The sequence below is a fragment of the Labrus mixtus genome, chromosome 7 (assembly GCF_963584025.1).
Source record: "Labrus mixtus chromosome 7, fLabMix1.1, whole genome shotgun sequence".
Lineage (NCBI taxonomy): Eukaryota > Metazoa > Chordata > Actinopteri > Labriformes > Labridae > Labrus > Labrus mixtus.
This window is the reverse complement of record NC_083618.1, coordinates 13,037,627-13,065,120: the sequence shown is the minus strand read 5'-3', so window position 1 is coordinate 13,065,120 and position 27,494 is coordinate 13,037,627. Positions and strand designations below refer to the sequence as shown.

The following is a 27,494-nucleotide window of genomic DNA, read 5'->3' as shown; positions in this document are numbered from 1 at the left end:
AAGAAGCATCTTTATGAATTAATTGTAAACATCATTAAACTGAAAAGTCAGACAATATCTAGCCTCCTGACTTGAAATATGTTTAATATTCAAATAAACCGTACTATATTATTACCCTGCTCCACTTCTGGTCATCTCATATGGACAGTTTTTGCTCGGTTTGTCTGTTGACCTCGATGACACAGCACAGTGCTATCGTGTGAAAGAGTTCTTGTATAACTGGTGGAAAGAGCGAGGAAGATGATGAGTGTTGATCAGTGATGATGATGAGAACGATGATGAGCTGAGGGAGGAGATGAGCACAGGCTGTGTGACTGCAGTAGGTCGGGTCCGTTTGTGGCAGAACAGATGCCTGTATGGGCTTGTGTTATTCCACAATCATCATCAATTCCTCCTCGATCACCTCCTGATTTCCAGCCCTGTGATTAAGAGTCAGGCCCATCTGGTGCAGAGACAGGAAATCCTGGAGTCTGCATCTGCTGCTGGCTGAGCTATACTAAGCTGCTGCAGTCAGGGAGGGAGGGGTTTAAACTCTGATAATCCTGCATAACCCCTGGAATGCCGAGACCAGGGCGTACGTCTAAACGTCATCTTTTCTGGACACCGTCTTCAGGAACAAAAAACTCTCTCCTCCTTCTCAAAACATCCTCGCAATTTATTGCCATCCCCTGTGGAATTGTGTAATTAGCGCATGAATTAGATATACAGCAGACAGCATGTTACATGGACAAAACCAGCAGAGCAATTGTACAAACCAGATCATGAGACTTTCTGACGAGACTTTGGAGAAATTTGCAATATTTATCCCCTAAAAATTTCTCTCGCTCTCTCCTTAATGACCTTCAGCTCTCTAAGCTACAGAGCTGTTAGACCACATTGGCGACGTGCTAATGGAGCTCCAGCCAGAGCAGAAGCAGGCCCTGCTGGTGCCATATGACAAATCGGCATGCTGCTCTCGCCTACAATCCGCCCACCGACCACCTCCAAAGCTATCATAAGGATTAGCTCACGCGGCTAAACCAAACAGACTGCTCAGTGTTCAGACGCCATTCGGGCCAAATCTTGTTCGTGCCTCCTGTTTCGATGGCTAGCGGATCACAATCCGCGGCTGCAGTCGGATCACTTGTACCTGGTGCGGTGCCAAGTTGCTGCACAGAAAAGGAGAATGCTGGGGAAAAGGAGGATACATGTTTTAGGGATTTACATGGATGCTTTGCTCTTTGGGATATGCATAATTAAAAATTTGGATTATGGTTTCGATTAACTTTGAATTCTCTGCTGAGTTCAGTAGACAGCAAAGCGGAGGAGACACAGAAGGGGCATGAATAGTTTTTGGCTTACATTTGGAGGACTAGTTTGCTTTACAGACCTGTTTTACGTATGATTTTGTGTGTGGGAAGGCGTGTGCCTCAACATTTGGAGGCCTCGGTCAGACTCCACGCACTCTCAGAGAGGACTCATCCTCTGTTGGAGTCTACTCTGTAAGCTTGTGATTGGAGGGCGGCTGTGGTTGCTAAGCAGAGCTGCTCTTCCTGTGCTAAATAAGAACTTCGTGCTCTCTGGCTGGTGGGCTCAAAGAAGCGCGCCAGAACTCACACACACACACACACACACAGACTTACGCACACATATACGCACAGACTTCACAGTGCAAAGACCTCTTACAGTACAGAGACCTCACCCTCCTCCATATACTGCCCATCCTCTTTCTCTGTGACCTCTACACCATGACATGTTAAGTTTCGCCGCCTCCTCCTCCTCCCCCTTCTCCACTTCCTCTACCTTCTCCTCCTCCACCTCCACCTCTATACTCTGCATCACACACACACACACACACACACACACACACACACTTCTCCCACGGGTCAGCAACGAGTAAAGCTTCCCTTCTTCATCACTGGGACCTCCTTGTCTGACACCTCCTCTGCACAGCCAACATCATTCACCTCCTCCGTTTGACACCTCCTCAACCCTGAAGATCACACACCCAAAGGCACACACACACATAGACACACACACACACACACACACACACACAGACACAGGCTCTCCTCCGCTGAGATCTCCTACTGTACTCCCCCTCACACTGCATTATACTTAGATCTCCACCTCCACTGTAGAGAGCACACGCTGTATCAGTCTGTATTCAGACTGGCCTACATATGCAGCACATGTATCCGGGTAAGGCTGCAGGGCTGTGTGTCTCACTTTGAAGATAGATAGCTAGATAGATAGATAGATAGATAGATAGATAGATAGATAGAGAGATAGATAGATCCTGTTTTCCTGTGTGCTATTACACATTAAATTTAATCCAGAGTAGAAGCCTATTTCATGCAGGTACTGGGATATGAACCATCATGCCAAGTGCAGTAGAGAGGCTTTTTGATACCAATCCTTCTGCACAATACCGATTCTTATACCCAGACTCAAGCAATGGCAAATGCTGACAAAATACACAGATTTATTACAATTTACCGGCTTCGATTAACATACCACTCTCTGCTAGCGCCACACTGGTTTTTGTTTTTGTCACAAGATAATTTGCCCGATAGATCAGTGGTGTTATTAGTTATGAGATTACATTGGTGCATTGATTGGCAACAACGTCCAAAACGTGGTTTATTTTTTTCCTAGCTTGGTTTCTCAGGGGTCAGAGCTTTGCCTTGTATCGCGGAACAATCATTCAGCATTGGTGAATAGAAGCAGGTCCCTGTGTGCTCCTCAGAGCAGCTCAACATGCTTTCTTGCAGAGACAGAGCAATGCAGCATTGTCAGCAGGCACCCGTATCAAATGAATTCAGCACAGCTGTCCTAGCAGACTCTGTTGCAATGACAAGGAGGGGGGGGGGTTATTTATTCAGAATTACAGTCACCCCAGGATCCGTCATGGTCACTCCCTGCACAGCATCAGCTGGTCAGGTGGACCTTTTTGCCTCATTGGCCTTGTTAGTATTGTTTATGGCCTCATTCAAAAGCTGAATGTACTGTTTCTCTGCATAAACTTAGCCCTTCAGTTTCACTGAGTGTTGCCCCCTGACCCACCTCTCACTAACTGCTCTGTCTGCGTCAATACAGCATGGTCTACATTTGTAGAGACAGGCATACAGATGGGCTACAGTTGCTCACATGCTGAGGACACCGCTCCCCTCCCCCCTGACTCCCTCCTTTTTTGCAGGTGTCCAATGCCCTGCACTGTGCTCGTTGTGCCGGCTGCCCAGCAGGACTGTCCGCCTCCCCTGTGCTTGTGGCGTTGACAAGTGTCTGGCTTTATTTCCAGCAAGTGGACGAGTGCAGACACAGACAGCCATGTCCTGAAATAGATCAGGCCCACCCTTTATCCAATAATGAGGGGACTAATATAAGCCCTGTGTCTTAAGTAGTATATGTCTTGCAGTAAGAGAAGAGTGTGTACACACATCATCTTGAAAAACGTCAAGCTGCTTTTCAGATTATCATCATAAACTGAGTAATCACCTCTCCTTTTGGCACCAACAACTTAATCTGCTGCACAGGAGTGTGTGTTTAAGTGCAAAGTCGTGTGAGCTTTGATGATCTGACAAGGTCCCTTACTGGAGAGCAAGATATGAAGGATACATAACACAAAACAAAACTTGGAGGTCATCAGTTCGTGTGTGACCTCGTGTCAGTTGAAAGTGTAAAATCGAATACAGAGATGATAGTCCAGTTGGGGCATCTGTCCCATATGGAATGTATGAATTATTCCAGAGCTAAAAGTGGGGCATTGTGTTTGCACTCATCTTCCACAAAGACGCCCATCTCTGCATGTCCATATTTAATTCACTCCTTTCAGCTGATGAACTGTACACGCTGCTGTTATAATGAGTCCCTCCAAAGAGATTAGTCGCCCTATCATCATTGCAGCTCCCTAATTTCTCTGCCTTTGTTGTTGTGCAGGCTGTACTAAATGGGATAAAGGGGCTTGGCTGGACACAGTGGGAGGAAGTGGCTTTTGTGTTGCTAGCAGGTGCACTGGAATGACAGTTTCTTTGGGGGATTTATGCTTACATGCACATACGTGTGTGTTTGCGTGGCCGGGCCGGGAGGGTCTGTGCTCCCTGAGTGCTGTTGAGATACAGCAGGAACCTCTGGTGCTCGACTTGAACCCTCAATCACAGGGTTCCTTGGGGGGTTTGCAGTAAATTCTTCAGGCGAATGGTTTTCTCTCCCCTTCCTCCTCCTCCTTCTCTTCTTTCTCCCTCTCTTTTTTTTCTGCTCACATCTGGTGAACAGTGCTAGCACCCCTGTCATCTTTTACTGCATTGAGGTCATTTCCACCCTATCGGTAAAGTGGAAACACATGATGTGCAGGGTTCGGCCTTAATGGGGTGGGGTTGGCATGGACCAGCACTGACACAGCTTTACAGCCAAGTGCTGCCAAAACAGCCTCACTGAGGAATGCACCAGACTGCAAAATTAAAGACATTGGGTTAAATAATGTTAGAATACATACATTTACCCGTTAGATAGTGCTTGCTATAATAAGTCACTTTTTAGACATTAGACGTTACATCTGTCGGTAATGCATGGTTTTAGATTATTCTAGTGCAGCAAAGCAGATCTGAACATGTTGTTCATGATGCTTTGAAACAACAAAAACAATTAGCATGCATTGTTTGGGCCTACAGGAGGATATAATGTGTATAATGAATACCGACCACCATAAGACATGTTTCTCCTGTTGGAGTTTATAACCCTTTGTACCATCTTTTGTTATCACTGTAAAATGTCTCCCTCCACACACCTTTTCCTTTTTGAATGACATTATTGATTCCAACTGGTAGGAGGAGGCCCTGAAGTCCCCAAAAGTGGAGAAAAAAAAAAAGGTAGTGGGTGTGTCCTCAAGTTTAATTGGGATTCTCCTTCAGAAATAATGTGGATTTCCTCAATTCTGAGTCCTGCCGCGCCATTTCTTCCCAGAAACTTCACACCACAGCTCGCACTGTGTGTCATTCTCAGGAAATTGAGCTTGTGTCATTTGTGAAAACCCAGCTCTGCCATCTGACACATTTCGCCTGATTTCTTGACAGTGCATCATGAGGAACCGCTTTGAAGGAATAAATCGCTCTGATAATTTGACTACTTTTTATGGCAACACAGGATTATATTTCTTCTCTCTTTGCTGTAATGTTACGCAATGGCTGAAATGGTTAAAATTATTTGACCACTTTTAATAACTGCTAAAGTGTCTCAATGGAGTAAACATTTTAATGGAGTTTTACTGTCTCTCTACATGGATCCAAATGCGTCTCCAAGCAGATTCCATTCACACTGTGGTTTCCATTTTGTGGTAGACAGAGCTGCTGTGTAAAAAGGGGTGGGCTGCAGTCAGTCAGTCAGTCTGTGGGTAGACTACAGCTGCATGGATTTTTATTCTTGCTGTCCAACAGGACTCCATCATAGACTGCAGCAGCAGTCGTTATTGAGGGCACACACATACTCCTGTGCGGCGTGCTTCTGTCCTCATTACCTCTGCAGCAGCTTTAACTCCCTGCCTTTGTTCTCTCTCTTGGCTTGAAACTGGAGAATATGGAGAGAAGTGCTGAGGCTGCAGTTAGCTCGGCTGCCCACAACTTCTGCCGCACAGGGAAAAACATAGCACAGACAACCACCACCACCCCCCTAAGTCCTCTTGTCTACATATTTCCAGAGAGCCGACGCACAGAGGGATGCTCCAGTTTGATTCATCCTCTTGACTCAGTCTGCTGTGTACACCTTAGATTCTGTTTGCCTTCTTTAGGCTTCTTGTGTCCCTTTTCTGATCACAATGTTCACTCTTAACAGTTATATTGGGATCTGACCCACTGGCCAAATGCCCTGATGGCCAATCTGCAGCATAAACCCTCCCATAGACAAACTCCTCAGAGGCGTTAAACAGCAGCCATGCCGAGTGGCTGTAGGGACAGTAAACTTTTATCACACTAATAACCCACAGTCACAGCTACCTTAATGGCTTAGGCAGCCATGGCAGGGGTTGCCTGGAGGTCAGGTTGAATTGCAGGACATAAACGGTAGATTCCTACCGGTAGAACAAATAAAGGAAGAAAAAAAAAAGGGAGGGGCATGTGAGGATGACAGAGGGGAAGAAAGTTGTTATTGGAAGCGCAGATAATCACTTAAATTGATTCGCAGTAAAAAAGAAAAGAAAAAAAAGAAAGAGAAGAACAAGCCATTGATTGGACAGCTCTTTTATAAAAATATGATCTTTGGCCTTTTAACCCTGTTTCCAACCCGACTCTGCATGCTTGCAGACTTTGGACTGGGTCCGAGCATGCCGTCAAAGGGCAACAACTCCTACACAAGTGACAAGAGCGTGAAAAGACTTGAGTTTGCAGAGCGTTTGGTGCAAAAACATCGCTCAGAGAAGCAGAAGAAGAAGAAAAAGTAGAGCGAAAGAGAGAGTGAGAGCAGGGATATGTTAATAGAGTTCAAATCAAAACTTTCTCTCAGATTCCTCTCCCTCTGGCTGAGGTGGACGGGTCTTGAGAGTGTTTGTTTTAGGTGAAGTCAGAGCTGGAACAGTGTGTTGTGAACCGCAGGCCAGACTGTGGTTCTGCGGTTCAGCTTTGACCTGAATGCAGACTGCTCTGTTTGTTTTGCCTCTCTGTTTCTCAGGGAGAAATTTAGACGCTGCCAAAGTCCTGCGCTCACACCCAAGGCACGCAAATAAAACGACTTCACACAGACGCAAAAAAAAAAAAGAAGAAAAAAAAGAAATGTACCTGGGTGTTGTCTCTGCATCTGGACCTCACCACCACCATTGCCATCACCATGACCTGAGTGCAGGGGTCTCTGCTGTCATCTTGTAAAAGGGCTCTTTGGGAGATGAGATGGCATTTGATTGTTTCAGTTTGTGTGTTTTGTTCCAAGCCTTTTCATAAATAGCAGTTTTTATGTTGCCGAGGTCAACTGGTTTTACTAGACTAGAGAGGCAAGTCCAGAGGCAAGGAGGCCTCCCCACCATCTGGCAGCCATAAAAGGGGGAGCAGGAGGTTTTTTAGTGGGGCTTTATGGGATGGTAGAGGGTGAGACGCTGAGGAGGAGGAGAGACAGAGTGGATGGTGGACTTTGGTTGCCCTCGAGCTGCAAAGCTTCCTCTGCAGTCTGAATGACAGGTCAGAAGTTCATTGCCTTCTTTTTCATCCTGCATCTGTCTTGTAAGGTGAAGGAGGTGACGGCCGGTTCAGAGTTCGAGGGCAAAGGAGAGGACGTCACTGTGAGGCTGTTATCACTGCTGAGAATAAAGATGTATTCTGGGCAGGCAGGGGGAGCTTTGTTGTGATTTAACGAGGAAGCTGTATATAAAAGGGGTTTAAGGAGATGGTAGCTTAGTGAAGAAGTGTCTCCTAGACGTTGCCGTTAGCTTGTTTTTGCTGTGCAGACGATCAGACCTGAGATCTACAGATGGTGCAGAATTATGTGACTGGGTAAACACTGGTGATTCAATGGCTTGGTGTTGTTTGGGTATGCGTCACCCTCTCAAAAGAGGCCTGCACACCACCACCGAGTAATAAGTTGTTTTGTGCGGCTACAGATTCAGGCTCTACTCTCTCTCTCTCTCTCTCTCTTTCTTTGTTGAGAAAAAGCCGTACAGTCAGGTGGTAGCTTAATTTTGTTTGCACATCTGAATTAAGGGCGAATAACAACATTGTTAAGCCAAGAAAATACCAGAGTTTGAGTCCAGTGAGATTCTCATGGAGATTTGAGGGATAAAGACCCTCCTGAGAGCCTCAGTTATGTTCTTCTGGAAGATTTTCTTTCCTCCGTTTTTAAAAAGTCAGAGCTGGAGCTGTCTGCTCCATCTCAAGCTGGATGCTCAGTGTTATAGGTTTTCCAGAACGGGGTTATCATCGCAGAGGACTGTGCTGCTTTGCTGACTCTGGCACTGATATCTCCCATAGAGATTTCATCTTTTGTTATGCTGCAGCTGAGATGTGTTAACCCTTTCGCATCTTCAAGATACTAAAATAATCGAAGGTTGTGAAGCCTCTGTGTCCCTATCTGATGTGCAATATAAACCCACTCTTTTCAAATAAGAATACAAATTGAATGTGTTTGTTATAAATGAGGTATACTGACCTCCTTTTCTTGCCAGACATGGGGATGTGTTTTTAGACCCTCTGCTGCTTCGCACAGTTTGTATATGAAGAGAGGAAAAAGTGCTGACAGCAAAAGAATGAGAGCGTGTTTGGCAGGCACGCCCTTGTAGGTTTCTGTGTCACTCAACTCTAATAAATTTTTAATCGTTTCCTTGCTGTGGTATAGAGCTCAACATGGCTCTGCTCAGCCACACGCTATTTAGGAGGCTCTTATTCTGTGCAAACTCATAAAAAGGGAAGGCACTGAATATTTAATTAGAGGATTTTCACTTATTTGGGCCAAAACAATCAGTAACAAAGTAAAGGGTCTGATTCAAATAGCTGCTAAGTTGTCTAATTGTTGGCAGCATTTGTTTAAAACATGAAAGACAGGCTTTCCACTTCTTATTGTAGGCTTCCAATATATATAAAGCCTGCAGGGGTGCATGAATTCAATATGAAGCTGTTTGCCGGGTGTAGTTTTGCCAAGTAGTTTTGTGAAAGTTTATAAACCTATATGTAAAAAAAAAAAAGATTTTTTTGATTATTTTTTGTAAAACTTATAGAACATTTAAAATGTTTGTTCCGTTGACCCAAAAACACTTGCTGACATCACTTCAGTCTTCTTCAATTTTGTGATGTTTTAAAGACCAACAATGAATTGATCAACCAAAAATACAACCCACATATTAATCTGTGATAAAAAATACTTCAGTGATGTCCTCTGACGCAGACATTGAGTGGTATGTGGTGTAACCGGAGTGGAATTTATATTTCAGCAGGCTCAGCTGCTGAGTGTCAATTCAGAATCCTCATTATTAGTTTTGTTGGAGTGTCTCCAAAAATTATCATGACAATGGTATTAAATATACTTACATTACCAGGAACATTGATTGCACTTGACAAACTTTACAGAAAGCATCAAAGGCACCTTCAAAGGCGGCCCCAGTGAAAGGATCTAGCCGGAGACTCACTGAGAGTCTCTCAACATACTTTGCTCTGTTTATTCTTTCACACTTTGCGTCATGTCAGAGTCCCGAGCTTTGAGAAAAAAGGGAGCGAAATAAAGCACAGGCCCCTGATTGAGAGGCTGGAAACGAGGGACTCTGCTCCTGCTTTAGTGGTTCCGTTCACTGCAGTGATTCAGGGGATAAAAATGTGGCCTGTGTCTCTTTAAGAGCGCTGGCCTGTCTGCAGAATGCATCAGGCCTGTGGAGCAGACACAGGCCAGCAGCAGGAGGAGGAGGGGGAGGGGGAGTGAAGGGAGGAGCATGGGGCTCTGCGGAGGGGGGAAAGAGGACAGGAGGGAACAGCCGCAGTCTGGGCTTCCAGCCTCCTGGCTAGACTGCTGAAAGTTATTATTGAGTTCCTGTGTAGGGCCTCCCCTCCCTGCGGCATACTCCTCTGTGCTCACTACGAGGAGACCGGGGAGCCAGGGAGAGGCAGAAAGAAAAGTTGGCTGCGTCCCATGCCCCTTTGCAGTGACCTTATATGCAACAAATAAAGGATAATTTGCTTGATTCTTTGTTTTTGCAAGGGCGAAGCCTCTCAAAGGCTTGTAAGATTCAAGAGCAGCCACACACATACACAACATGCTAAAGGCCGTACAGCTGCTCAACAGCAGCTGAAACTGCAGCCCGGCTCACTGTTGTCTTAAGTTACAGTTTAGAAGATATGTCTTGTTTTCTTAGGAATGGCCTTAACTAGTCAAGACAAGAAGGTTGAAGCTTCACCATTGAGAAAGTATTGAACTTAATCCTCTCCTGGCATGCTAAGTGATGAGTATGATTCAAGGACAGATGGTAGGAGGACTACAACTCCTTCAGTGTCCTTCAAATAACTTCACAGTTTAAGTAGCTATGAAAGAAATTGGTGGGCATGAATAGAGAGCACCAGACTTTTTATCAACAGCTCATCTTGAGATTTAATTTAATTCTCAACACGAGCGTCCACCAGTGTAACAACTTCTGTGTGTAATTAGTCTCTTGTGAGTTTATCTTGTCAGTGTCCACCCTGCAGGTCTGAGAGATTAGCAGAGAAAGGCCACATCATACATGATGCCCCGCTCTTAGGCCTGTGCCTGCATGCAGCAGTAATCCCAGGACTGACTGCTCCTATGTTAGCGCCACAAAGCGCCTTCTTCCTGCAGTTCAGCCCACCATGAGCGCAAGAGAGAGAAACAGACTTTTATGTAATGCTCAGTTCGGTGTTTGTTCTGAAACCTGCTTTTGCTTCAAGCGAGTGTCCCCCAGGTTAACAGAACCCAGCTGCTGCCTGTCCTACTGTACTCAATAGCATCATGGCTCCGGCTTGCGAGAAAAGCCCTGGACCTATGCAGCACCTGAGGCTCGTCAGGTTTTCCTGTAGCTTGTCACATCTGTGCCCTGATTAATCCCAGTCTTCATTCATGGTCAGTGCGATCACTCTGCCTGTTTTAAAGCCGTCTCGGGCTGGGTTTATGCAGGAAAACTGGGCAAGGAGAAGAAAAGGGGGGGTTGGCGGGGGGACCCTGGCGCTGAAATGGGTATTTTGTGGAGTTCTGTTTGTTGAGTCAGAGCTTAGTTGGGCTCAACTGTTATGTGGTTGCCATGGAGAAAAACACAGGCTCTTGTGCAATAAAAATCATCCAGGAAGAGACATTTCCAATAATTTTTCAGTCAAGAAACAGACGGCAAATTGCAGAATTCATGAGGTGCTGCGGTCCACCAGCCGCCCCTCTCAGCCCTCCATTTTAGAGCACTCGTATTTGTTTTATGGAAGCTGCAAGGACCGAGCCCTCTCACCTAATTACTGTAAGCAGATATGTTTTCTTATGAACGAAGGAGGGAAACAAAACTAGTGTTTAAGGATGGAATGTGTGATCTAAGGAACGGATGTTGTGGGTGTTTTATCCCCTATTTCCCTTACAGACAATTCCTTGAACAAGTGGAAACAAGTGAAACGCTATTTGATCTCTGTCAAATATTACAGTATACACAAACTTGCCCTGTGAGGCCCCTTGTACGTTTGAGTCACATCGCTGCTCTAGAGAGAGCGGGGAAAATTTTCCAAGGCAAAAACTCCCAGTGTCGGTTTGAAAATGTGTTGATGGATAATTGGTTGAAGACATGTAAAAAACACAGTTTTTCCCCCTTCTTGCAGCTGTAATTCTCCTCAGTTACGTCAAGGCTTCTTTAATATGAGGTCTTTTTTGCTTTCCTCGTTGTTTCCTGTCTATCTGAATGGACTCATTAACACTCCACTGGTTGTGCTTTCTAGCAGTATAAAGTTGTCTCTATGTTGATGCAGTAAAAAAACAAACAACATGCTTTTTTAACCCTTGTGTACTTAGTGCATAGACTGTATAAGAGATGGAGGTAGTCTTTGTGACATTACCAATTGGTTCCTGAAGAAGCGTTATGAAGGCCAAAGATGGTGGTCATTTTGAAATGAGTTAAGCCTTAAGCCTGTTAGCAAACTGCTACAATGCGATCAGCTTTCAGTCAAATCAACCTAGCCCCTAATGACAATTATTTGCAAAACTCTTTATATAATCAAAATAGCTGAGTTATAAACACCCCACCACCACCATGGTACAGTGTATTGAAGTACAGAAATGAGCTGTTGACACAAAACAGTTTTTTTTGGTACCAGATTATAAAAATAGGCATGTAACATGCGAACCTGGGATTCCTTGGTTTTTCTGAGCCGGGCCTCAAGTGGACACTCAAGGAACTGTAAAGCTAGTTTATGGTAATCTGTAATCAAAAATATACGTACATTAAATTATAAGATTAAACGATATCTGGAGAATATTCAACAAAACAAAAACATTTAACGGTCAAAAACGTTATGATCATCACATTCATAACCAGCAAACAGACAAACCAACAAACAAAAGTAGATACTTGGACAGGATTCACGTGTGTGTTTGTTTGTATGTGTGTATTTCCTTACAATTTAAAAAAATAATAAAATAGATCAAGCAAAATAAAGGAAAAGGAGGAAGTGAAAAATTGGAGTAAGACAAAGGGTTAATGGATTAGGAAAATAGACCAATATTTTAGGGGAATCTATATATGCTAAATGCCTTTAAGGTGAATTTGAAGTTCAAAGCTGTTTTCCAAAAGAAATGTCATTAAAGGTTGTATTTGGTGTGTGTAACATTAGTTTATCAGTACGTCACTGTTTGAAAAGTGTTGGAAACAACAGTGTTAGAATGCGATTGATTTTCTAACCTGGCAACCAGGAAAGCAGCATTTTAACAGAATGACCAAAGTGGTATCTATACATTTCTGCATTATTTATGACCTTGGTTCAACCATTTAGCTCGTGAGCAGTTCTCAGTACACTGTGTTGGTGAAATGACATCACACAGGACCCTGAGTGAGTGAGTGGTGACCCTAACTTCACCTCACCCTCTCACAGCTTTTATGACCTCCTCCCTTAAATCCCCCTGTGCCCTCATCCCGTCCCCTCACACCTCTTAACCTCTGCTATTCATCCCATTTTCATCTTTCCAAATAAACCTGCCACCTGCCCTCCTGTCTCCCGACGGCCGCTTGGGGGGCATGCGGTCATGTGGCTCAGCTTACTGGGAGGGCCCGCCGTCACAAACCGCTGCTCAGCTGACTGTATGGTGAGCTGCTTTAATATTTAAAAGAAAAAGGCCCAGGCCTCAGTTTTTCATTGGTTACATCGTGTTTTTCTAATTTCATTATAGCTGAAATTAGCCGTATGTTACCCAGTGCACGATTATAGTCGGTCAAATTAAATTAATAATAGCACAAGGTCTGCTAAGCTACTCTATATATTGAGTCTGTAATATAAGCTTGTGCACTAGGAATAGAGAAAGTGGCCATCTGCCGAAACAACTGGTTTAAGTCAAGTTAATAAAAAATAAATAAAGGAAAAATAGCAAAATTTTATTGTGTTTATATATGTTCAGTTTGCTGAATGAAAAGTATTAAAATCAAGAGTTAGATAGATTTCTTGATTTAAAAAAATATATATTTAGATTAAAAATGAACAAGGATAAATCTTTGAAATGTTTTCTATCAACAATGTTTGTGGCCTATATCAAAGTCATTTGAGTATATCATGTTTTGTTCTTATTTTTTGTTTATGGAAAAAGATTTTGTTTCAATCCCTGAATCATTTGTTCACACTGATATGAAAGCATCAATCTGGCCCGTCAATCCTTCAGACACTGGAGGTCTAGACCCTGACTAAATCCAGACTGCTGTAACTAGCAGTCACTGTCAGCTCCTTCCCTCCATCAGCCTCCTCCTGCCCTGTGAGGGAGGTGCAGAGGAGGCGTCCAGTACCAGGTACTGCCTGTGATATAATGGTGTGTGTATTCCAAGCTGTTACTGTTTGGGTTGTGGAGAGGTTATCCAGTGACATTTTAATCGTCTTTCGGCCTTCTTTGCCGTGGCATTAGTATTAATCTGTGGGATTAAAACCTAGCCAGTCAGACACTGGACTTGCTGTCTCGTTGTAGAGCAGAGGGGGAGCATGCTAACAGCGAGAACGGCGCACACTTCCCTGCGTGCAGGCGGGGATGGGCTTATCAGTGACAAACCAAGGTTTTCAGTCTGCAGACATGAGACCTCTGATGACAGGAGGGTTTGTTAACACACATGGCTCAGAGGGAACAGAGCTGCTTTTTATCAGCAACAAACCAAAGATGTTGTACTTGTCTTTATAATTACTATCCCATCACAAACTAACAATTTAGACAACAATTCCTCTTTTCTTTTCTTTTTTCCTGATATGATTTTCTCAAAGAATTTCTACACAGAAATGTCATTTCACTTTTAGTCTTTTTGGCTCTTGGTCAATTTTCTTTGGTCTAAAGAGACATTGAAAGAAAACCTTTATTTGAGGCTGAGGCTTTAACTAGTGCAGTTGAATTGCATTATGGGAAAAGTAGGATTGTACTGAGGACTTAAAATTCCGATGTCTCAACTTCCTCTATTTCAATTTTTATGATTCCATTTTAATCTTTCTTGGGATCATCCCTGACATAAGAATATGCGCTATGAAAAAAGTTGGAATGGCTAAAAGATTTGACTTTTTGAGGGCCATATTTCATGTTGCTGCATCTTCAAGTTAAGTTTGTTCTATTTCCTGCAAAAGCAAAAGAAATGCCCCTTGTCGAAATTGAAACACTGAAGAAAGTATCTTGACAGAGGAACAACATGTTGTGTTATTATTCTTAATGTTTGTCATAAAAAAAAAAAAAAATCTATTTTGTCATCATCTAAGGGATGTGCATAGTGTTTATTTAATAATAGATGACAAAAAAACAAGAAAAACTTGTTTGGATTGCCAAAATAAGCTACTTATTCAAAGCACTTTTGTGTCATTATTGTCAAGAGGTATTTTTTCCTATAACCTGATAGAATATCACAAAATGTCTCATTATGGTCAAAAGTAATGTTTCAACTTCAAAAGTTAGTTTAAAATCATGGTAATTCACAGTGATGCATGTCCGGCAGAGAACCAGACAGTCACTCGGTGTAACGCTTAAGCTTGGGGATTAAGCTTGCATGGCAAAAATGGCCCTGGCACGGCTGCACTACAGAGATCAAGTTGTGTGAATGCACGCACACATGTATGAAAGAGAGCAGGATGCAGCAACACGAACGCTGTCAAACACGGCTGCATGGATATATAGGGAATTGTATCTGTATAGATTGATTTGTGGTTTTTAGAACAGACGAAAGGCATAAAGAATAAGTCTGCTTCTGATGTTTGTTTTGCTTACATTCTTTAATTCAATTCATTTGGTGGCACCAAAACCTAATTTTCTCACAAATTTGAGTCCGAGAACCTTACGTCTTTTCCTTCTTCATGTTTTTTTTCTTGAAGTGTCATGAAGACATTTGGAGTAAGAATAGATTTAACTGTTCAGGAACACTATATTAAATTCTATAATACACATGTCTTTAACCTTCATCCCCTCCAGCCCCCTGGTTAGCAGTGCAGCTGCTCTTACATTATATGTGTGCTAAATGTGAATGGAAGCATAAAGGCATTGTGTGTGTTCGTGTGTAGGACAGTTTCTGTGTGTGTGTGTGTGTGTGTGTGTGTGTGTGTGTGTGTGTGTGTGTGTGTGTGTGTGTGTGTGTTTTCTGGCTTTATTGGTTTGCAGACGCAGCTTTGTGTCTTCGCTCAGATCCTGCAGCAGTGTGAAGTTAAATTCTTGTATTCAAACAGTGTAACAGGGAGGCTCAGACAAACTATCTGCTGAATTTAGCGCTATGTGAAGCCATAAATACACCATACAGAGAGCACGTTTCATTTCCTAAGATAACTTTTCCTCACAGCCATACCAAACATGCTCATGCTAATAATGTCTAATCTGCTGGGATATCTGTTCGTGTCCTTTGGTCTTGGGTTTCTGTGTCTGTTGAAATAACTTATTAAATAACTTATTAGGTCTTCATACTGTGAGGTGTTCATCTATGTCAGAGCAGTGATTTGGACTGCCATCATACTGTAAGAAAAGGAAGGCGGGCATGTTCACATTGTTATGGTTGCCGTGTTTGGACCTGAAGTGGAATTCATTCCTCGCAGTGCAATTGTACAGTAATCTTTCTTTTTGTTTGCTCTCACCGACGAGGTGATCTCTGTTCATGCACACGCAGGAGATACATGTCAGTCAGGAACAGGTTTTTTCATGATGCAGAGACTAGAAATGAAACATGTCATTAAAAGATTAAGTAGAGTTTTGTGCGGCTTAATAGTTGTAGTTTGAGTTTGGGCACGATGTATTGTTGCATTGTGTGAAATGAATCACACAAAACGTCTCACATAGGCAGAATGTCTACACTTCAACATGCATATGCAGTCTTTCATTATTTTGAGAAATCTCTAAACAGGAGGCAAAAAATGTATTCGGTGAAATCACCACTTTTGTCTTTGGACGATGTGCACTAAAATACAAAATAATTTGAATCAGAAGGAAGGTACAAGAGCCTTTATTATTTATATGACTTCATTGGCTTAAGCAAGTAAAATATAATGAAAAGAAACGGGGAGAAACTTTTATAGAATAAAAGTGGCAGATAAATGACGGCACATATACAGTATATATAAAAATGTTCTGTATGAAGAACCCTAACACTAGATCAGCTTGAGCAAGAATTTCCCACACACAGCTCCCTTTATAAATGGTTTACAAACAGGAACACTGCCTAAGCATCCTGTCTTGAAGATATGTGTCAAGTCGTGCAGACCTGATGAGATATTTTCGACCTTCAGATACAGCAGCTTGACCTGCGTCCGCCTCAGTCCTCATCAGATCCCAATCCTAAGGACAATTAGGGCAATCCAATAAGCTTTACTGTAATGCCGTCCTTATGCCAAGCCCTGCAGCTCTCGCGTGTGTCTATTCACAAAATGTAAAGTCGTTGTTAGTATTTATATTTTTCTAATCATCAAGAGAATTAGTTTTTTTTAATCTTATTTTAATCCACCTTTATCATTTTAGAAATGTGTTTTCATTATTACATGTTTCAAATTATTTTTAACATTATTTTACTATATTTTATTAACAATTTTGCTGATTATTTGTCCGTGTTCAATTATTATTTATGTTTTATGTCTCGTCTCTTTATCATCCATCTTTAATTTTAACGTTATGTTGTTAAATTCGTATTGGTGTGCGTTTGTCTCTAAATCATTTTTAAACAAACTACCTATTCTCAATCACTTTCTCACTACCCTGTAAAGCAGTTTGACCTGCAATCAAATTTGTCTGAAGGTGCTTTATAAATAAAGTTTGATTGATTGATATACAGCCAGAGCTCAGTTGAGCCACATCTAAAATATATCCTCAGTCTGGATGGAGACAGAATATACTGAGAAATTAAGCTAAGATTTAGCATGGGGAAATGAGATCTTGAGCTGTATTTGTGAGAAGTATAGGGATGGAGTTTCAGTGATATTCTGGGCAGCCACCAATAATTTTCCCCCAGCTGTTAGAAAGTGACCACAGTGCTTAATATAAATCACGGGGCCGTCGTACAATTTGTGCAACAAGAATTGAATAGAAAGCTTGAGGCATCCCTGTGAACATCCACACCGAGCGCAGGCGTCATGTTACTGAAACTAGTATTCTCTCACTTCCAACTAAGGCTGTTACCGTGAGCGAGCAGTGCCAGTTGCTGTGCCCTTGAGTGAGACAGCGCCCCACTAAGCACATGTCGATCTGAGGATTACATTCAGGGCTTTAGGACGGGAAAGGAGGCTGTAATCTGAAACTGTTGTGTCTTGTTGCTGTGCACTTTTCTTAATGCCATGCTATCATGCAGCATGCATTGGTATTGTATGACTGTTGCCCGAGGAACTATTTTTGTCTCGCTAGATGAGTGCTGCACCATGTTTTCATTCCTCGACAATTTACTTTTTATAAGTAACCTTAACCCTAACCCAACATACAGCACATTCAAAATATGTCAAGATAACATAAAGAAAGTTAAGGTTAGAAGAGCAATAGTCCAATAATTTGTGGACTTATTAGCTTAATTGTTGCAAAGACTGATACCACTCTGATGTCTGTAAGAGAAATATGAAGCTAATGCTTTGCAGTGGGTTAGCTTAGCTTAGCACAGACATTAGAAACAGGACAAAAACAGCTAGCCTCATTGCAGTGAAAAAAATCCATATACCCACATCTAACACTCACAGTTTCACAATATCATATCTAGTGTGTTGAGGTGATAACACCCAGGCTACCTAACACTGTTACATGTTTCTAGTTGACCCTTCACATTTGTAGTACAGATGTGAAGGGTGTGAGTGAGTAAATCTGAGTATCTTCATGTCGTGCATTGTGGTATCATATTGATTATCACAAGTATTACTTTAGTTCTATTGCTGAGGAAGCACAACAACTAGTGCCATGATGTTACACGTTACAGGGACAGTGATAGAAACTGATTCAAATGTTCTTACTTTAGTAGAGTTAACCTTTTAAAATCAGATCACATGCATATGGTAGTGTGTTTTGTCCTATAAATGTTTCCCTTAAATACGTTTTTTTTTTTTTTTTTTTTTAAGAATTTAATTGCCATGCTTATGGTATCACTATGTTTCACAATTTATTGAATCGTAACCCTGTATTTTGATACTTATCACATTGCTAGATTCCTGACAATACTGTGCAATATACTATACTATTTTACACTCATCATAAAGGTTAACTCTTTAGGAATCTATACAAACACAGCGAGCAGCCAGAGGATTGATTAACGATCCTCCACATTGAGTCATCTCGCCTCCATGTTTTGAAACAGATGTCACTGATGGTGATTGAAGTTAAAATTATGTGAAGTTCAATTAAAAAAATATTGTTGATTAGCTCCATGTTCAAGTGAAATAACCGTTCAATCGACATCATGCTCCAGTTAGCACCATATCGACCAATTATTCTTCAAGCAGGTCAAATGCTCTGCTTTTAGAACAGATATTGATATGTTTGCCATGTGCTGTGTTTCTCTCTGATTATCCGCCATGCCAGCATGAAAATAGACAGGGTTTATCCCGGTATTACCATGCCATTATATGGTCCTAATTTTAAAAAATAAAGCAGTTCTGCCCCTGCCCAGCTGCTATTAGACCCTGTTTAGCCTACAGGTTTGCTTTGAAAAGCTCCCTCATTACAGCACCTCAAAGAAATATCATACAATAGCGAGTTGAAAAGGGCAATGCTTGAATGGAGTCTTAAAGGAGAGGCTGTACTTGGCCTTCAAGTATACATTCCTTCAGCTCAGTGCTTCCTCTGTGGTCTCACCCCCCCTCCCCCCACTCAAGACTCAGTTCCCACAGGGGACTGGGCCAAAGCAAACTCCTCAGAGGAAGTCTCCCTCTCTTAGCAGTGAGAGAGAGAGGGGGGGAGAGGGATGTCCTATCATCTGGCTCAGTGGGACCTGCTAAGCAGTAGGATGTGCAGAAGGGTGTTATGACTCCTTGTCCATGCTATGTCTATGATGTGGTGGCAAGTTAAGCCCGTGCGGCTGCTCTCCTGTGAGGTCAGTGTCAGATTTAGCCAGCAGGTCCCTTGTGGTGTCTGGGAGTGTCTGTTTTCTGACTCTATTATGTCTAGCACTCATTGCCTTCCTGGAGATGCAAACCTCAGGGTAGAAATAGTACCAGACAGGCAGACATCCTTTGTCAGGAAAACAACAGTCATGTCAGTAATTACAAGGTCTGATTACAGCACTGCAGCGGCTCCTAGAAAACCAATGGCCCTGAGTCAGGCAGGTGAGAGGTCGAGTCATCATTGCTAAGCAGGAAAGAGTCAGCAGGGGTCTGGGTTAAAAGACTTAACCTACAGTACAGAAGCAAAACTAAACAGAATGCTGTGTGTGTGTGTGTGTGTGTGTGTGTGTGTGTGTGTGTGTGTGTGTGTGTGTGTGTGTGTGTGTGTGTGTGTGTGTGTGTGTGTGTGTGTGTGTGTGTGTGTGTGTGTGTGTGTGTGTGTGTGTGTTTGTTTGAGAGAGAGAGAGAATGGGTGTGTGTGTGTGTGTGTATACACCAGTAGCTATACTGTAGCTACTGGTTAGACAGGTAAAGACATTGGTGAGTCATAGAGACGTGAGGGGAGTGTCCAGACAGACATGTTATGTATATCTCATGATGCTGAGTTCAATTTAAAAAATGTTATATCATTTAGTTATGGATCAACATCCTATACACTTCACATATTATTTTAGCTATAATGTGGTCATGATAAATATATAATGAAGTTGAAAGCAGCTATAAGACATTTAGTTGATACCTTGTGAAGAAGTCGATAAAAACATTCTTAATTTAAGAAAAAGCAATATACAATCAACAAATTCACAAGAGTCACCAAATTGATCTGTTTTTAAACAGATGATGTATTAACATTTTATAAGTCATTTTACTTCGTGAATTACCTTAACAATAACTCCTTGATTATACAAAAAACATGTAGTAGACTTTCCTGTTAGCTTATTTGTCAACTGATTTTCTTTTAACTCTACAGCAAGTTTCAGTTTCTGTATTTTAGGTAGACCTGACTTACATCTGACACACACACTCCTACACACACACACATACATGTCGACTGTCAACCACCCACCAACTCCCTCCCATAGCTGCTCGTAAGATCAAACACACACACACACACACACACACACACACACACACACACACACACACACACACACACACACACACACACACACACACACACACACACACACACACAGTGTCTGTTTTGTGTAGAGAAGCTGTTCCTTTACCAGCCAGTTTTTTTTGCTTAATGCTGAATGAGGTTTGTCATTCATTTCCATCCTGATGTGATTACACTAAACTGCGAATAAGGTTTCACAACTACATGCAGGCCCTCAGGAGTGTTCTCCATTGAAGATTTTCTAAGTAGATAGAGTAATCATCATTTGTCCTGAATCGCAAACACAGACGAGCAGGAGATGGGAGTGTTTGCCATTCCTGGAGGCAGAATATCATAGTAGTGAGTAAGAGAGTAGCAGGCAGGTCTGTGCCGGCCTCGACGCCTGTCCAGGTAAACATATCCCCTGTCTGACAAGTGCAGACCTGAGGGCTGAGGAGGTTAGCAACTCAACACATGCTCTTACTGTTTGCCACACACACGCAGACATACAATATATACAATGTGGGTGCACTGCAGATTCAGTATTTTATGGCACATAACAAGGCAGATGCTTCCCTCAGGTTTTCTCAGTGCGGTCTCACTCTTATATTTCATGACTCTGTAGCCCTGCGTTAACATGCAAACCCTCCCTGAACACTTCAACTCGATTGTCTGTCAGAGCTGAGTGCAATTACTTTAATTTGTCTCCCTCTGTCTCTATATTGCAATATTTCTGTGGTTCAGGCAGTCGATCTGCTCCACCTGATGGCGCCTCTTCTGCCTGGCAGGGAGCAATGTAGCCCTGCTGGCTGCCAGCCAGACCAGCTTGAGTGTCTGCTCAGCTCAAAGCCCTGCTCACGCACGCACACACACACAGACACACAAACACACACACACACACACACACACACACACACACACACACACACACACACACACACACACACACACACACACACACACACACACACACACACACACACACACACACCCAACACATAGACAAACATGTAGACATGCCAAGCTCAAAATCTGAATGCTTACACAGATGCATCTACTGTCCTCCATGTCTTTTTGTTAATTATTTTCTGTTAATCTAATTTCCCTACTTTGTTTTCTTTGTCACTGAGCTGGAATTGTAAAAAAAAAAGTCACATCATGTTCAGACATACACTTCTTGTAAATATTGGCATTTACAGGCACACAGGAGCATTTTTAGAAGTTGTGGGCTCTTGAAATATCCATTGTACTCTATGGTGTAATATCTGCATTTTATCTTTGCAAGGATTGTGATGATTAACTGTGTGCTGTCTCTTCTGTCCTCAGTCGCCCAGCCCAGCTCCAGCCAAGAGGTCCAAATTTGACAAACTACTATCTCCATCAGCTGACAAAGACAGGAAACCTGACTGGTTACAATCGCTGTCAAAGTCTGCACACAAGGTTTGCTTTCTGCGATTCCATGTAATTAGTGTGAAAACTGATTTGTGGTTAAGCTCAAGGGTCAAAAGGGTGACATCAAAGCCTTTGTCCTTTTGAATCATCACATTATCATCTATGCAAGACCTCTCGTCATTTCGTCTCGTCACATGAGGAGAGGCCTTTGAGTGCTCTTCATGGATTATTTCATTTTTTTGGCGATATCTTACTGTGAATTTATGCAGTTTCTTTTTTCATTTTTCCAGGATCTGAAGCAGGTCCAACTGAAACAGCGGCCCTCTGCTTTCCGTCCCTGGTCCCCTAAATCCGTAGAAAAAGACAAACCAGTCTCTCAAAATGAAATGGAGAGGTGAGTCATCTACGGACAGTGGCACTTTTTGTTTAGAAAAATAATATTTTTTAAATCAACCAATTAAATGCCTTAAATGTACCCATATTACATTCTCAGGTCCCATTCAAAGGCTCACGAGACTTTGGCAGCTCCCAATCTGACACAAGCTCCCCTGGCCCCTCCAGTCCATCCCAGGGACAGCGATGCTCCTGGCAGGGGGCCTTTAGCCGTTTCCAGGCCGCCACAGGAGCTGTCTAATGGTGATGCACAACCTGCCGTGAAACCAGCACCCTCAAGCACCGCCAACATACCCGAAGACATGGACACAGATGGAGAGATTGATGTGGATGACTGTGACGATCGTGAGTGCTACCATTCATTTTGTAACAATCCAGAGAAGAAGAAAAATGTAACTCAACAAAAGTCAGTTAATTAAGACACAGATTTACATTCACAATTTATATTACAAAGTAAGCCTCTTGTGGAAAAAAGCCACAGCAGAGCTGGTTCAGAGAGATTCCTGTGCAACTCTGCCACCTGGTGTTGAATGGAAGAAATACAGGAGAAATAATGTATCCTCAGTTAATGATGGAAAATGTTAAGAAAGTATATTATTACAGTGATTCCAACTTGAAGGAGTTACCCCTGCAGTTACCAGAGGGTGGGTTAGGATTGTGATGTAACTCATTTCTGTATTGATAATGTTATAATTGTCTCCCTCAGGTCCAGTGACAGCTCCCACCATTACTTCTCCTCCGTCGGCCTCCACCAGTGTGTCGCAGACTCTGAGCCCTCAGAGCGCCACTCGACCTCAGGAGGGACCTGCCTGGCTGTCGGGGAGCCAGTGCTCTGAGATGGATACCGTGAGGCAGATGATAAATGGCGGCATGGATACCAAAGAGGCCAGGGAAAAAGTTCTGCAGGAGATCATCAGAATAAGAGTGAAGCAGGAAGAAAAACTGGCATCTGCTGTGCAAGCTAAACGCAGCCTTCAGCAGGTAGCACATGGCGTCTTTGTGTACTACTGTGGGAAAAGAATGAATTAATATTTCTGACGTTTTTTACATTATATTTATTGTCATTTTTATTTATTATACATTTCTGAAGTTTAGAACTTGTATTGATTGTAATGTTTCTACAGGAATTGGAGTTTGTGAGGGTTGCAAAGAAAGGCCGTCTCCGTGAGGCCATAGAAGCCAAGCGCAACCTACGAAAGGAGATAGAACGCCTTCGTGTGGATTGGGAGAGGAAGATGAGGGATGCAGAGGAGTCTTGTGGGCGACTGAAGAGAGAGTTGGAGAGACAGAGAGAGCAACGAGTTTGTGACAAAGGCTGCGAGGCTGAACGTCTCCGTGTTAAATACTCCTCTCAGGTAAGATGTCTACCCATATTCACCAAAGCTAATACTATATAGTTATTAGGTGTTGTTTAAAGAGGACATATTATCCCACTTTTCCCCCCTTTTCAAACAGTCCCCTGTGGTCTAAATGAAACATCTGTGCTGTGCTTTGGTCAAAATATAACATGAATCAAGCACCAGAGGAGGTTTGTGACCCTGTATAAACCAGCTCTCTCAGAACGCTCCGTTTTGGGGTGTGTGTCTCTTTAAATGCAATGAGCCCCCCCTGAGTTTTCCCGGTAGACATCACTCCTCTGTAGCAAGAATAAAAATGGCAGACCTGCCCAAAAGTGTTGTTCTAAGCGGGGAGGGGAGGGTATTTTTTTTTTACCAGAATCCAGTTTGTGACATCACAAGTTGAGCAAATTTGAAATGGAGCACATTTCTCTGTGTTGTAAGACTTATACAGACTACAAACAAAGGACTGGATGGGTTTATTTCACATTTTGTGGGTCGGTAGACACTCAGGTTACCCAGATATATGCTCAAAAACACTGTAGAAGTGGATTTTTCATAATATGTCCCCTTTAATCTTTTACCACATTGGTGTACTTTATCAGTACTAACTGCTGTCTGCATTGTGTTTTGCAGATTGAAGAGTTGCATGTGCAGCTACAGCAGGCAGAGGCTGACCGTGAGCAGCTGAGACAGGAGCTTCAGCAGGAGAGAGAAGCCCGGCAGAGCCTGGAGACCGTTGTCAAAGACCTGCAAACCCAGCTGTTCCAGCAGACTGACAGCAACCACCCAGGAGACTCCAAGGACGCAAATACAGAAGCACACAGACGGACCACACAGCACACCAATGGATCCTAGAGTTGCACATTCACAACCGGAGAAAGAGACTCAATAACATGAACACTTGTTGCACCTCCTGTTGGGGAAAAAAAGAAACTCAGCAAAATGCTTTGTCCATTTTCTAGAGGAAAAATCTGTCAAATATAATACGATGTAGTATAAATCAATGTTATAATGACAATATATGAATTATATGAAATGAACTGGAAAGTAGCATGATATATGAGCATGTATTTAGAGCGTGATATTAAGAAAGGCTTCTTCAGTGATGAACTCATCTTTCCAGTGACGTCAGAGCCCTCTATTAGATACCTGATGCTGTCCAAGGATTTTATTTTGGTATAAGCTATTCAAAGATGTGCAAATATAGCCACACAACACTACTTGAAAATGAAGGGAAGAAACATGTTGCGCCTGGTGAAACATGAGCAGATAATGAATCTCTTGGTGCCACAAAATATTGGTACACTCAAAGGTGTCCTTGCAGACTACTGGAAACAAGAGACACCAGTTTACCACTATTTACTTTTAATATCAGCTTGCTTTTTATAACTGTGTAGAGGATGTACTTTTTAAGAAATATTGCTTGCGCAGCACTGTTATTCCACAGACAAGAAAAACACATCCATAAACAAACATGTACGCATGTATACCAGCTTGTCTACCTTTTGTATTTTATAAACCTTAAGTATTGGAGGTTACGTGGGCTACCTTCAGGTCCACCACTGTTTTATGCTAGATATTTTATGAAAGTGTTACTTTTTAATAATATGACGCAACTTTACTAGTTGTTTAACCATTGTTTTCCAGTAATGTTTTTTGCAACAGAACCATGTGATAAATAGTAATTCTTCTTACCCATGTTAGTGCGAACAAGTCTAAACATGCCCTCCTTAAAGAAAAGAAAACGTCAATAGCTTTCTGTTTTTCGTTCAAATGCGGTACTTCTTATACATTTTTATTGTAACATAATTTATATTCTAAGATAATTTGCTGCCTATCAAAAGAAAGCATTCATTTTTTTGTCACTGGTTTTAGGGCTCTTAAATCAACAAATGCTGTTTATATGAACAACATTTCTACATATATACAGAATATTGATATATATTTTTTTACTTTAAGAAAAGGAATTGCACTTTTTAAAGAAAAGAACCTTGCATTGTGCATTGTACTCCCCGTCGCAGTTTTCAAAAACATGAGTTAACATGAACTTTGAATTCAAACAGAACACCCCTCAGTATCATCTGATGTAAATACAATGATATTGTAAATAAGATGTTTGTTGGTATGTTTGCTTGCTCCAGACTTAAATTGATTATGAATATTATTTTTGCTCTTACTTGAAACCAAAAAGAAACTATATTTGCAGTCTACAATTGATATTGTAGTTGTGTCCCTGAGTATCGTTGCAATCACGGGGCATTGAGCAGAATGGATGGGTGCTGGTTTAAACAAGGAAAATAAAACCACCATGGGTTGTGAATTTGACCTGTTTTTAGTTTTTCTAGGCTCAAAACCCCAACAGAATTTATTATAATTTGTCCCTTGATTTTGTTTATTTACAAAGATCTTAATTATTTGATTTAATATAGAGTATATATTCCACCACAGACAAAAAACTGAAAAATGGATTTGAAATCTCTGCACCTCCAGCTCCCTCGTCAGATAGAGTAGAAGCGACACCTACTCATGGTTTCAACCTTATAGGTGCTCAAGTATATTTTAACCAAGAAACACTTTTATGTCTTATCATTATGATACCCTCGCTCAGTATTCCTTGGGTACAGTGTAATAGCAATATCCATTTTGTTAGCTGATGCTGTTGTAGTTTTGGTTTGGAAGTGGGGGTTCACTTGCCTCTTGTTTCAATGTTTTCTTTTCCTTTGGAAAACGTGTATAATACCCATTAAAATCTAAATCAATCCTATTGATTCTAAGAAGTGTTGTTTTTTTTCACCACAATGATACATTTATTTTTTTTATCCTTCCTTCATCTTACCTTGTAGTGTGTTGCATCCAAACCTATAGCTGTGGCTTTTTATGTTACAATCATTTAAAATAATGAAATTTTCCATAGTGTGGTTGATGATTTGGTATTTTGTGTTTGTTGCTTATTTTTAAAGTTTTGCATGCTAAGATGAGGAACAGAAAACAAACATTGTAGCGCCTAGACAGCTAATGTTAGCATGTAGCTCAAAGAAACAATGTAGGCTAAGAAGAGCCTCACAGTCACAAGCATGACTTGGTATGAATCTCTTTATTTATTGGCATTAGGCATTAAATTAATTTGCTGTCTAAACATTTTGTTAACTAAAATAAGCATCACTTTGGAGCAAACATGAAAGCCTGCTGAAGAATGTCAAAGGGGATGGAAAGTTAGAGTAGACTAAATATAGAGGACTCAGCAAGTATAGTAAGTATCAGGTGAGCCAGTTGATTGCTCAGTAGGAAAACCTGATCATGACGCCACAGGCCTTAATTGCTTAGTCAAACGTCCTTTAGGGAAGTTACGTTGTTTATTTGTTGTTTATTTGACAGGACAGTGTGACAGCATGTCAGCCTTCAGAGCATCAGATCTCCAAAGATGAAGCAGAAATTATTTCGACCCTCGTTAGTTTTTCGTTTACATAAATTCTTGTAATTTTCTAATATGTCGCAATTTCATCTTTAAAAAGGCCTGTCTTACAAATAATGTAGATCTAGGGCATCCTTATCCAAACTAATGTCGCTGAATAATCTGATATACAGTATATTAGCTAATATCAATTAACCTGCTGTTTTTTCCTTCATAAATGCTGTTTAAATCTTTGCTAGTTCAGGCTGTAATTAGATGCTGATGCTGATAGCCTGATTATATCACATCAGTATAGTGAATTCAAATTAAAAAATAGAAAGTATTCTCTGTGCAGAGGAAACAAGGTGAAATAATCAAATCACCTGTTCAGATTTACCCGTAGAGTGTGGAGCAATGTTAAGTACAATCAAAAACTTGAAATAAAATGTTTCATCATATTTTGTAGAACTCATTACATTCTGTAACTTGGTGTACAAAATCAAAACAAAACTATGCATTCATTTTAAGTCGCACAGTTGCCACTAGGGGGAAATCATTGCACACAGTAAGGTAAAATTGTGTTCATTGCCAAATGCACCAGTATGCATTTGAACCTTCAATCCTAAATATTTATATCAGAATGATGTTAATCAGCAAGCAGTCCATTATATCTATTTCAATCTGTGTGAACAGGATTTCTTAAGTTTAGTAAAACTAATAGTGGCACACTTCCTATACCACTGTCTTGT

The 27,494-nt window shown here is 41.7% G+C and overlaps 1 protein-coding gene across 2 annotated transcripts in view; it reads left to right on the top strand.

Moving 5' to 3' along the window:
- The window catches only part of skib (v-ski avian sarcoma viral oncogene homolog b), a 32,243-nt gene extending 6,125 nt beyond the window's left edge, over positions 1 to 26,118 (top strand). For both annotated transcript variants that reach the window (XM_061043070.1, XM_061043071.1), the window contains exons 2-7: positions 21,556 to 21,669; positions 21,912 to 22,015; positions 22,115 to 22,359; positions 22,721 to 22,995; positions 23,139 to 23,369; positions 23,988 to 26,118. In XM_061043070.1, the coding sequence (XP_060899053.1) occupies positions 21,556 to 21,669; positions 21,912 to 22,015; positions 22,115 to 22,359; positions 22,721 to 22,995; positions 23,139 to 23,369; positions 23,988 to 24,209 (1,191 nt within the window). In that variant the 3' untranslated portion in view covers positions 24,210 to 26,118. The remainder of the gene's footprint in view (positions 1 to 21,555; positions 21,670 to 21,911; positions 22,016 to 22,114; positions 22,360 to 22,720; positions 22,996 to 23,138; positions 23,370 to 23,987) is intronic.
- Positions 26,119 to 27,494: the final 1,376 nt, after the last annotated feature.